Here is a 13,332-nt window from a genome sequence, read left to right on the forward strand (position 1 = left end):
CATAGTCCCCCAGGCAGCTTTTAAAACATGAACCTGGGACCTGCACACCATCTGTGGCAGTAATGGGGTGACTGCTGGCACCTTTTCCTATCATTTTTTGCCTTGAGGTATTCTGCTTCTGGTGTGATCTGTCTTCTTTGTGGTGTGGCGTGATTGTGTTATTGGGTTTGTTTCTTTTAAAGGGGAAGTGATGTGTTGTGAGTGAGGACATATGTTACCTCAGAATACAGTAGTTCCCATATGCAACTGAAAATTTCAACTGCCTTGCGGGGGGGGAGTTTGAGGTGTGGAATGGAGTGAAGTCCAATCAGCTTCCATATGCAAAAGACCTTGAAATGCTGGGCGGGACTGCACAAAGCAGCCAGTCAACCCAGCCAGTGTCTTCTGAGTGGCAGTTCTTCCGGTCAAACACTAAAGGCGGGCATTTTAGAATGTTGGTCCCCACTACTGCTTTATTATAAGGGAGAGATAGCGCTATAATGCTATAAAGTGAACGTTCCCCCTCCCCCCAAAAAGCTGGAGATCGCCCGCGTGGGCGAAAAACAGCGGGAAAAGGCGCATCAGAACCGGGAGAGGAAACTGAAGACTACTTGGAAGCGGTTGACAGGTAAAACGCTTCATCCCCGTTTCCTAAACCGGACAGAAGTGTTTGTGTCTGAAATTACAAATGTATTCCGGTAGGGAACCGGTTCTAAAATGGTTCTGTCTGAAATGACAGACCAGAAACCGTTTGGGAACCGTTTCTCTTCCGGATTATATCGTCCATCAGAAATTCCTCAATATTGTTTCAGAAAATAACATGTAATCATGGCAGGGTATGAAATAATTACCACCCTCTAGAATCTAGATAGAGTCTAGATAGTTTCAGAGGGTAGCTGTGTTGGTCTGCAGTAGAAGAGCTAGATTTGAGTCCAGTAGCACCTTAGAGTTCAACAAGGTTTTCAGAGTATAAGGTTTCCACCTGACAAAGGGAGCTTTGACTCTCGAAAGCTTATACCCTCAATTTCTTGGTCTCTAAGGTGCTATAGGGCTAGACCAGGGGTGGCCAAACTTGCTCAATGTAAGAGCCACATAGAATAAACACCAGATGTTTGAGAGCTGCAAGACGTGAGCAAATTTTTATTAAAAAATGTGCACATTTGCTTTTATTAACATTAAATGAGACTGCCAAAAATAAAAGCAAAAAAGGTAGAAACAGATATTGATAATGATATTTATTAAGTCAAATTATATTTATTTGTTTGCTAATGATATTTATTTGTCTAAGAGCAAGAGAGAGAGAGGTGAAAAGAAAGGTGGAAAGAGAGAAACAAAGAAAGCAAATAGATAAGAGAAAGGGAGGGAGGGAAAGCATGGCTCCCCTTCGCTTCCCCAGCTGCCCTGCCGGGAGCTGCACAATATGTGTAAAAGAGCCGTATGTGGCTCCTGAGCCGCAGTTTGGCCTCCCCTGGGCTAGAATCTAGCTATCACCCTCTAATGTCTATTCCGTCTTTAGTATTTCAATGTGTTTGCTTAATTGTACATCTCATTTTAGTTTTCTGAAGATAACTTCAGATGAAATTACAAAAGCAGCATTGTTGCACAACTGTTATGATTCTGATCCAGCTTTTGGAGACGTCCTACAACAAAACCTATTTTTACAGATAGGAGTCTTGTGGCACCTTAAAGGTTTAACACAAATCCCTGCTCGTTTTCATTGACTAGAGTTTGCTACCTCCCATGTGGTCCCTCCAGAACTTGTTTATATACATTTGTAATATTGTGTGTTCTGGTTCCATTGTGTACATCCAGCATTGCAAAGTATATCATGTGTTTATACCATCTAGTTAGCCATCTGTGCTCTGGTTTCATTAAAGTTAAAACAATGTGGTATATCTGGGGCTATCCTTAGAAAATGCATCTGGTCCAAAATATTGTGGCTGGGGTGTTAATAAGCATACCATGCAGTGAGCATGTTATTTCTGTACTGAAAGATCTTTATCACCTTTTAGTATACTTCAAAGTGCTGATTTTGAGCACTAAAGCCCATAATAGTTTTGGGGTCAAGATACATGAAGAACCATCTGCTTTCATATTATCTGTCTAGTTCCAGTCATTGAAGTCATCTATGGAAACCGTGCTTTTTGTGTCCCCACTGAGTTAGGAGGAGGTGAGATGGGATAGGGCTTTTTAGGGCAGTGTGTGATGACTCTGGAATAGCCTCCCATTAAAGGCTTACTTGGAGGTGAAATTTCTGTTCCACTTAGCATTAGTATATTGTTGATGTATTGTTCTGCTCTTGTCCTTGTTTGAATAATTCTGAGTTTTATGCATATTTGTTTTATCTGCTACTGTGGTGACAGGCCAGTCATCCCTCCTTAAAATCATCTCTTTCTTTGTAACGAAGATGAGATGGTTTGTCTGTATTGCCAAAACTCCATGGTACTAACTGGAAGGCTCAGTGGGAGATGGATATCACTTTGTGCAAAGTGGGATAGACACACTCCAAAGTGTGGCAGTTCTTACAGCATCTCTATCATGACAGCATGTGGTTTGGCTACCATGGAGGATTTCTATGGATGGAAGAAGGAATTATTTTTGCTGATTCTCTCTCCTGCTGCAGATCTCTGACTGCCTTTTTACAATCAGGTGAAAAAGTACAATCCCAGTTTCCCACAGGGAATTAAGCCAATGGGATGGCTGGACTCCAGATTTCAAATAATCTATGAAAAGAAGACCCAGGTGCTGGGTTTTGTCCTGTCTGTTTTGTTCATTTCAGTTTGAGTTAGTCCTCTGCTGTTCTGACCAAGCATAGAGGAAGATTGGTCCCAGTGGACACCACCATATAATATCTTTTAGACTGATAGGGAATGCATCTTGCTAGCTGTTAATGGTTTTATTCCTTTTTCTTCCTCTGAATTTTGTGTGAATTTTTAAATGTCCTAATTGGATCTTTACTTCTTCTTTGCTTTAACTTGGAGTAAGTTGCTGCGTACTTTTTCTAGTACCCTACTCCTTTCTGTCTTTGTCTCCAAATACAAATCTTTGCTTTAACTTGGAGTAAGTTGCTGCTGCCTTTTTTATGTATATGCCATAGAAACCTTTCAGCATAGTTACCTCAAGGAAGCGAAGAAAAAGGAGTAAACTTTCTGGCCAGAGTCTGTCTGTTTTCTTCTCTCTGAGCTAGTACAAATAGACTGCTGTCCAGGGTACTGAATGAACAAGAAGAGTCAGAGCTGTGTTTTTTGTCCTAATCCTGGAGGTGGTGGCAGTGGGGGAAAAAACCCTTCCACTTTAGCTGTTGCCTTTTGCGCCTACACCCCAACCAAGGAAGCTACCTTTCAGATCTCCATGACTGTTATGAGAAATAACCTTTCATGACTGCTGTAAAATTTGGATTTATTTTAATGCTATTAATATGTATTTTTGTCTTGGCTAGTTATATTTCTGTTTGCTGTTGACACTTTATATTGTATTCTTTTAAAAATTACTGTTGTATTGTATGTTGTATCTCAGTATGCTTAAAATGCCATGCATAATACAGAAGTAAATTAATAATAATTTTAGTGATAACAATAACAGCAATGCTAAAAGATAAATTAATATAGATCACTAGTGCTTGGTATATACCAAGCTGAATAAATACCTGAAAAATACCTTATCAGTATTTTTCAGGTATTTATTCAGCCAAACACAGACTGGAGAATCTGATTCAGCTACTGACATAGCCGCACCCAAACAAAAGCTGATATTATTCAGCTTCTATTCGGGCACGGCTAAAAGGCATTTAAAGAAACAGCAGTCTCTTTAAATGCCTTCTGAGTTCACTTGCCACGTTCTGCTGCTGTGATGTGACTTGGCGAGTGAACTCAGCAAGTTCCCCCTTTGTGCCTCCATTGGTTTCAATGGAGGATGAGGCACCTTATTTGGGGGCCCATAGAATTGGACCCCCTGGTCCAATCTCTTTAAAACCTGGTAGAGGGTTTGAGGAGAGGCACCAGCAGCTATGCTGCAAATTTGGTGCCTCTACTTCAAAAACAGCCCCCCTTGAGCTCCAAATACCCCTGGATTAATTTTCCATTATACCCTATGTGGATGCTCCCCATAGGGTATAATGGAGCCAAAAAAAATTGGGTTTCCTGGATATTTACCTGAATCCCAATACAATACCAATACTGGTATTCAGGAATATTCAGAATACTGATCTTTTTTGGGTGCAACAGATCCAAATTAAAAAAAAACCCCAAATGTATTTTGCAAAGCCTTATAGATCACTACCCAAAATGGGAGTACCAGTCATTCTATCAATAACCTATATTGCCTTCCCATTAGGCATCCACTTTCAGATTCCGTTCTGAAAAGGATAACCTTAAGCCTTACAAAAAGAAAAAAGAAACCCTCAAGAGAAGGTACTCTGTGGAGCTGCTCTGGCAGGCCATTCCATAGGATCAGAACCATACTAAGAATACCTGTAATCTTGCATCTTGCTAAAGGTCCAGATCTGACTAAACTGTATAAACAATTGCTATAAAGACCATTACTGGCAGGTGGTGTTCATATTTTTTGTTCACTGCTTTGGATTTGTTAAAGAAGAAAGGCAGAATAACAGTGTTTTAGATAGATAGATAGATAGATAGATAGATATGTGCTGATATTTATCAACCTAGATTAGGGATTATTTGTTAGTTTCATGAAGCTGGAGATTTTGGTCAGGTGAGGAGAAATTCATAATACGTTTCAAAGGCCTGTTAATGGGCATATTCAAGATTAAAGATCCTGTTTTGCAATTTAAAGAGCATTTGTAGTCACTTTTGTGTACCTCCTACTGAGTAGAAGATATAGATACTTTGGAAGGATATGTGGTCTGAAACACAGAGGACAGACGTTTTGCAATTTAAAAAGCATTTGTAGTCACTTTTGTGTACCTCTTACTGAGTAGAAGATATAGATACTTTGGAGGGATATGTGGTCTGAAACACAGAGGACAGATTGAACCCTCTCTGTGTTGTGCGCATACTTAATTTGCAGTTTTCCTTCCCAGTTGAATTATCTGATTGTTACTGTTCTGGTGAAATAGCTATGATCCTTGGGGCAAAAGGGTGATCTCTAGTTTATGATAGTTCTGAGAGGCCACTGAGTGTAGTTGCATGAAAAGAAGAGAAACATATGGTTGAATCCAGTGATGTGTAAACTGAAATTTAGGACCATTCAGATTGCTCAGACCATACAGCCTGATATGCTGCAACAGAGACCAGTCGCCAGTAATTATTTCCACAGTGTCTTGCACAAGTGGAAACACAACTTGGGATAGAATAAGTATAGTGCAAGCTGCCAGTATAATCCTTTTATGTATGGATCCACTTGCACAGAAATCTTCTGCTGGAACTCATAGGTCAAATGCTTTAAAGTGCCAATGAAGATTTAGTCCAGCTTTTAAGAACTGCTTCTTTATCACTGATTATATTGAGGAATATTCTGTCTGCAGGAGAAGCTGTTCCTGAGGATGAACAGATTAGTGCTAAGGACCAAAAGAACTTGGAGCCATGTGACAATACCCCCATCATTGATAATATTGTGCCAGTTGTGGCTAGCATCTCAGCTGAAGAGAAACGAAAATATGAGGAAGAGATTACTAGTCTCTACAGACAGCTGGATGATAAGGTTGGGAATTACTTAATATTTGTTCTTCACTGGAGACATTACTTCTGCAAACAGTGTTTCTATTATCAGCAAAGTCATCACATCTCTCAAATGTACAAATCTTCTTGTTCAGTGCTCAAAAACATTTACTAACACCCTGTTCCCCCCTAGTCCTGAACAATTAATGCATTTGCCCCAGTCAAGTAGGTTTTTATGGAGAATCAAACTATTGCTTAGTTCAAGGATAAAAAAGGAAGTAGTAGCTTAATAAAAGCTTTTGTTTTCCCAATCTCTTTTTTTCTTCATTTACAATATATCCTGAAAGGATGGCTTCAAATTAGCCTTGCCATACAAAATTATACAACTTGAAGCTACATTTAGAGAATTCCAGCTTCTTTTTAGTTCTGGTCTATACCATGTGAGATACACTCCCTATGTTCAGAAAATGAAATTTCATGGGCAGACGTTGTAGCTTGACCTTGTCCCTGACATGTTAGTTTTCTACATGTAGCAACTTTTCTTTCATGTGGGACCTTCAGAGTAAAGTGGTAGAATCAAGACACAGGCCTGCCACCTCAGTGGAACTGTGCCTGCATAGTGAAAACGCTCATTTCACAAACATGGGAGACTTTGCTGTTGAGAGTGCTGTGATGGTTGTATCCCTACCTTTTTGTGAACAGAGGCAATTGATCATTTTCCTTTTTATTTTTCCATCTTGCCATAGCTCTTAAATCATCCATGAGCAATGTATCAGGTCTTGAAGTGATAATTTTTTTTAAAGAGATTCAGTATATATAGTATATGTTCAGAAATTCATTCCCTTCCACCTAAGAGGGAAAGATGCCCAGAAGAGAGTTGTCTTGGAGGTGAGATAGAGATATTTTAAATAAATAATATATAATGAAAGGCACAGGTTTTTTAAACACAGAAGTAAGGGTGATAACACCATTTGTGATCCTTGCAAAAATGTGTGACACATTTTACAGCATCCTTGAGTTTCACCTGCAGAAAGTAGAGAAAATTGTATAATACAGTTGTAATCCACCATATTGATATCTAAAATAAATGTTGGGTTGAGGAGGGGTTGAAAGAAAGTAGACTGAAACTCTTACTAGGAGTAGTTTTCATTTCGAGCAATGTTTACTGCCACCATAATCCAATTTGTTTAAGCAGATTGAATTCATTTCGGGAGGGCGGTATATAAATCTAATAAATAAATAAATAAATAGTTATAATTTTGTGCTTTGAAGAACATTTTTACCTTCTAAAAATATTATTGGTTTTGTGTTTTGCATTTGTGAGGTTTTTTTATTCATGGCACAAGACTTCATTTTAAAGTAGATAAGACAGACTTCATTTGTTACTATGTCACTGTATAAAAGCTGTAGAAAAAGCAATAAATAAATAGCACTTTATCTGTTGCAGGATGATGAAATTAACCAACAGAGTCAGTTGGCTGAGAAACTAAAGCAACAAATGTTGGATCAAGATGAGGTAAACAGTAACCCAAATAATTAATTTTGTGCTTTATGAAGCAGGAATTCCTTGCCTCACCTCCCTCTCCTTTTAAAGCTAATGATGTTGCTTTCTAATAATTCCAGTTTAGTTGGCAAAACAAACTGCTCTCCCCAAAGAGTTCAGCCTTGCCTCAGTGCAACCTCCTCCATGACTTGGAAGCCTAAGTCTAGAGGACCCCAAACATACATTTTGTTGATTTAATGTTATGCAGTCCTACTTCCTTTCACATAAGGGCCAGGAATGGAGGCCTTTCAGCCAGATCTGGTCCCTTGAGGGACACGTGAAGCTGCCCTATGCCATTGGTCCATGTAGCTCTGTATTGTTTCTTTGGCTGGTAGTAGCTCTCCAAGGTCTCAGGGTAAAGACAGGTCTTTCCCAACCTGTATTCTTTAACCAGTGATGCTGGGGATGGAGTCAGGGATCTTCTGTATGCAAAGCATGTACTCAAAACTCTCTCAAGGCTTATTCCAGTTTACCATCTTCTCTAATGCAGAAAACAATTCACCCATTCTCTACAACAGTTTGTGATTAGCTCACTGGTATTTGGACAGTGGGGTGTCTGCCTTAATTAGGGTTTGCCTTAATTAGCCAGAACACTTATTTCTGGCTGATTAAGCTAGGAGATTTATTGCTAACATAACTGTTCAGAGTGGGAACACACTGTTCTAATATTCTTTACACTGATTCACTTTGTCTCAAAAATGCTTGTTGGGGCTATGTTGAATCTGAACTTTCCCATGCTTTAATTTTAAAGGATATAGGCTAAAATTCTGTCTATTCTGTATAAGATCAACATAATAGATTCATAGTTGTTGCTTGTATTTTAGTCTGTTGGGTTAATTTCAGCTGATTGCAGATTACTCCCTTTTACAAACACTAATATTTTGGACGTTGCGTGTTTTATGTTGCTTGAAGGAAATATAGCTTTTAATGAATTGCAGTATTTGAAAATGTCAGCCTTCTAATGCAATGGACATGGCTTTAAGTTTCAGACAAAGCACTCTTATAGTTTAGATAACATTAATAGCAAGTGAGAGGTTTCTGATTAATGAAACACCTAAATCTTTAGCCACTGTACAAAAGAGAATCGGGTTTTTATTGCATTCATGTTGATTAGCCAGCAGCCAAAAATACTTGGAACCTTGATGGCTTTCCTCATCAGATGGCTCTTTCAATAGAAGTAGTATTAGAGTGCCCAATGCCTAAAGACAGCCACATCTTAAGTCAAAATGTAACAAAAGTTAGTTTATCTCAAGAGCCCCCAATGGTACATGGGGGCCACATTAGAGTGCCCAATGCCTAAAGAGAGCCACATCTTAAGTCAAAATGTAACAAAAATATTAACCTACCTATTTAGATCAAAAGTAATCTTTTAAAGGTCAATGAGGACTTTGCCTCTGCTAAGCCACCTGACTTCTGCATGGTACAATACATCTCCATATTCTGCATCTATCTCTGAGAGAAAATTTTGAAACTGAAAATGAGCAAGGCCATGAGGTCTGATGTATTTAATGTTGGATACAACAATATGCATCACACTTTCCCACTGAAGAACCTTATTACACAAGGCTTGCTGATGGTGATGCAGTGAAATTGCATGGGAAGTGTACTGTTTAATTTCAGTATCTCTTCATTGATTCTTGCACCTGTACCAGTTTTACTTCCCACCATATTTCTTGCACCATCAGTTGTGATGCTTTTCAATTTATTCCAACCCAGACCAAGATTTTCTACTGATTTACACATCTTTGAGAATATGCTTTCCGCAGTGGTACAGGTACCTGAGCTTTGATGGCTAGCAAAGCATCCAGAATGACCAAAATGCTAGTGTGGAGGATAAGACCAAAAGGGGGCTGAAAGAAGGAACCATGGAGACCAGAAGAAACAATGTTGGCATTATGTTTTTTGCAAGAAAGGGAAAGGAAGTAGATGGTGCCTCTTGAGGCAGGAAGAGCAGTGTGGGTCTGAAGGAAAATGCCTTGAGGGTGATAGTAGCAAAAAACAGGTTGGAAGGCTTCACAGAAAGAGCTCAGGGGCTGCATGTGACCTGTGGGCCGCAGGTTAGGGACCCTTGGTTTATCCAATTTACAAAACACATGGTTTTACACATAATAGAGGAAATAAGTGTAATATGACTTTTTAGAACCTTCTGGTGTGTTTGATATACAACTGCATCCTTCTCAGTTAAGGAGAAGAAACATTAGGTGAATGTGCTGGGTATTCCTGGTGGTCAGTGCTTGCTCCCTCACTCATAGTTGTTCCCCACCTGCCCCTGAATAGCAGCATACAATGTACTAGAATTCTTTTCTGAGCCTTTAATTCAAGTTGTCATGGTCTTCTGTATAAAGATTATTTATGCTGGCTACTAAAAGAAGCTGATTTCGAAGAGCACTTATATGGGCCTATGCATAATCACTTCTGGCTTTCACTGGGGTGTTTCACCGGAGGCCTCTTCAGACACTGTACCTACTTTTGATATTATATTTAGTGTTGTCTTTGTAGCCTCCTGATATAATTTTGTTGTTGTTGTTCAGTCGCATAGTCGAGTCCGCCTCTTTGCGGCCCCATGGACCATGTCATGCTAGGCCCTCCTGTCTTCTGCCGTCCTCTGAAGTTTGCTCAATTTCATGTTCGTTGCATCTATGACACTGTCTAACCATCTCATCCTTTGCTGTCCCAGTCTTCTTTGACCTTCAATCTTTCCCAGCATCAGGGTCTTCTCCAGTGAGTGCTCCCTTCTCATTTGGTGGCCAAGTATTTGAGCTTCAGCTTCAGTATCTGGCCTTCCAGGAAACAGTCAGGGTTAATTTCTTTTTTGATTTTGATTTCTGTTAATTGTTTCCTCTAGACCTCTTTTTAAGCTTAGATGTTATAAAACCTGAAAATCTTTATCTCTTTGTAGCTCTTGGCCTCCACTAGGAGAGATTATGAGAAGATCCAGGAGGAACTGACTCGACTTCAGATTGAAAATGAGGCTGCGAAAGAGGAAGTGAAAGAAGTTCTTCAGGCACTGGAGGAATTAGCTGTTAATTATGACCAGAAATCACAAGAAGTGGAGGACAAGTTAAGAGCTAATGAACAACTAGCTGACGAACTTCAACAGAAAACAGTAGGAACAACCCTCTGTCTTCCTGTGTACTTTTTTGTGTGCACGTGCATGCATGTTTATTATATAGTTAGTTTATTTATTGATCAGATTCCAACTTTAAAAAATCCCCAAGGCCATTTACAATGTAACCAGTAAAATATGATAGAATTGTGTCAAAACATCATTTTCCAGCAATGCTAACAGTCAGTTTTCCACCCCCACCCCCCGTGCACCATTGCTCATTGATCCAATTCAGAGACCTTCTGGGAAAAGCAGGTTTTCAGACACATCCAGAAGAAAGTGGCTTTTTTCCTGATGCACCCAGGAAAGTAGCTTTTCTTCACATCCTGAAGTAGGGTCACATTCAGGGAACAACAACAAAAACCCTCATCTGGGTTCCCGGCATCCAAACTTCTTTCAAGGCTGTTTTCCAGAGAAAGCCCCCCTGAGCTAAGTCTCAGGTTGGTTGATATGGATGGAGACAGTTTTTCATATGTTTTTAGTGCCTGCTTGCAGGATGGAATTAAACCATTTCCAGTGCTAAGCCTCCCAGTCTCATTTTAGCCAGCTGGACCAGAAGGATAATGGGATTAAAGGCTGCCAAGAGGTCCAGGAGGATCAACACATTTTGCCTGTTGGTTTACCAGCATAAATCATGGCAACTGAGGCAGTTTCTCTTCCATAAATCTGAATCTAGATTGAAAATTATGTAAGTACACTCATTGGAATGCCTGGAGTTGCTTCACTACAACCTTTTCTGAGGACCTTCCCCTCAAAAGGGAAGTCGGATACCAGTCTATAATTTGTTTTGCGCTGCGCTATCTAATGATGGTTTCTTCGGGAGGAATCTAATTATTGCCTCTTTTAGCACTGAATGATCAATAATTAGCACCATTCAACTAGTCAGCCCTTCTCTGGGCCATTTCACTAGCCATGAAGGGCACAGGTCTAATGGACAAGTGGTCTCCTTCCATATGTCTCTGTGCACCCACTACAAGCCCCTCCTTGGAGCTTTTCAGGAGGCAGTACAAGGCCTGCCTGTTTGTCGGGGCTTTGAACAGCTGGTGTCTTTTAAGGGGGGGAGGGGAGAGATTTAGGGTTAGCTAATTTATTTTTGATTTTCACTGAAAAAAGGTGGGATATAAATGTTTTAATAAATAAATAAATAGATCTTCTCTCTCCAAGTATTGTATTCTTGTCTTCAGGTTGATTTAATGAAAACTATCCACATTAACCTGACAACTGGAAACCTCAGGGATATTTGTTGTAACAAGGCACAGTCCAAATTGAATTGGATACAAGCCGTTTTGTCCATAGAATGCCTAGCAGATTGGTCATGATGAGCTCTAAAGGGTTCAACTATCTGTTCTGGTGGACACCTTGTAAAAGGCCTCTTAGAACCCTAAAGAGCATTACTGTGTAGATACGATGGCAGCACAGAAGTAGCAGCGTAGGCTTTCAAATGCATTCTAGGCTGAGTCTGACGAAACACAAGTTTTCCTTCACCATCACTCTAATCACCTTCCCTTGCCCTTCATGAGCTCTAGTTCCACTGTGAGTGAGGGCCAAATGATCTTCAACATTGGAGAGAGGATGCTCAGGAGCAATCACATCAGTTGAGCATTGGGTCTCCCAGTTCTAGAGGCCCACTAGATGTTCCATATGACTCCTAACTTAACGTTTCAACTGTTACGTTAACTGCTTGTTCCTTATGCATCTTTATTCAAAATCAGATCTGCTTATGGGATAGGGTGGGATATAAGCTGAATAAAATAAATAAATAAGTTCAATGGAGGCTGCTCACAGGTAACTGTGATAGACATTCAGCTTTAGTAGCATATTCAAAGAATCTATTAGCCTGTGTTTCTGGGATTGTTGCCTCATCATGCTAGGAAAGAAGCCTGGTGGTTATAGCATCCTGATTTGCAAGCTATCCATGTTTTGGGGTTCCACATAAATGGTTTCAGTCTCGCACATTACCTCTGCCCTTCTTACACTGCTATATAATTGCTCTAGGACCTGGCAATAATTTCCCATCCAGCTCGTCCTGCAAATAAGTTGATTGATTCCAGAGTTAGTGCTCACGTCATAGTTGCTTAAAACTGTTCCTTGCCTGGAGAAAGGCAATATTTTATGTCATACCTAAAATGACTGAAAATTTGAAATCTGTGGTGTTGATTTCCAATAAAGCTTTCAGTCATCATTTAGTTTTCCAGGAGACTGGATCGTTGTATTAGATTTTTACATCCCATTGCAGCCAATTTGTTCAAGGTGGTTTACAATGCAAAAATTAATAATTATAAAAAGCAGTAAAACAGTGACTCCAGATCAGTCCTGATCTACTTATAAAAACAGCAATGACAATTTTAAATTGCTGGAGACACTCCTATCATAGCATTTTTATGTATTTAAAATAATTATTGAAAACAGCCAGTCTTTTATATTTTCCTAACAAATGAGGGACTCTCTAGTGTGTCAGCAGAGAGTTTTTCAAAGTTTTGGAACAACAGCTGCTACCCGTACCTGTTTGAGAAAAGGAAAACAGGCTGCTGTCCTAGACCTTAAAGAGTGTGAATATGGATGTATGTGTGTATACATGCACATGTTTTCACATACAAATGTTCAGTTGTGTGTCTGCCTTGAAGATACTCTGAACTGCAAGCTGCTTGATAGTGAATTGGAAAGCTGCATAGTATAACTGTGAATCATCAACATGTTGGGAAAATTTCAAAGATTTTAAATAGTTGAATTCACAAAGCATTTCTGCTTCAGCTTGCTAATAGCTTTAATAGCAGCAACTATCATTTCCTGAATGGCACATTTATATTTTGCGTAAATATTGGTGATGAGGCTAGCTGCTTAGCAAGTATGCTTGTGTTCAGAGTAGACAGGCAGATTAGTTTCTGATATAATCCTATCTTTAGGCCTTTACTGCCATCAAAATAGGACACAAGGGGCTCTTTCTTTACTAAGCTAATATGCAGCCAGCCTGATACAGAAGAGCTGCAAAACGCTTAGGATTGTAGTATAGAAGTTAGCATTTCAATTGACATTTACCCTGCAGTCATAGCACTGAAACCTGAAAGGGTACATCAATTTTTTACATT

General features: G+C 39.6%; 1 protein-coding gene across 1 annotated transcript in view; it reads left to right on the forward strand.

Annotated features, from left to right (window-relative positions):
* KIF5C (kinesin family member 5C) overlaps positions 1-13,332 on the forward strand; it is a 162,716-nt gene that overhangs the window by 114,883 nt on the left and 34,501 nt on the right. Inside the window, exons 12-14 of the mRNA XM_015423070.1 lie at positions 5,465-5,640; positions 7,045-7,113; positions 10,040-10,246. Coding sequence (XP_015278556.1) covers positions 5,465-5,640; positions 7,045-7,113; positions 10,040-10,246 — 452 coding nt within the window. The remainder of the gene's footprint in view (positions 1-5,464; positions 5,641-7,044; positions 7,114-10,039; positions 10,247-13,332) is intronic.

The sequence above is a fragment of the Gekko japonicus genome, unplaced genomic scaffold (genome assembly GCF_001447785.1).
Source record: "Gekko japonicus isolate JY-2015 unplaced genomic scaffold, Gekko_japonicus_V1.1 scaffold334, whole genome shotgun sequence".
Classification (NCBI taxonomy): Eukaryota; Metazoa; Chordata; class Lepidosauria; order Squamata; family Gekkonidae; genus Gekko; species Gekko japonicus.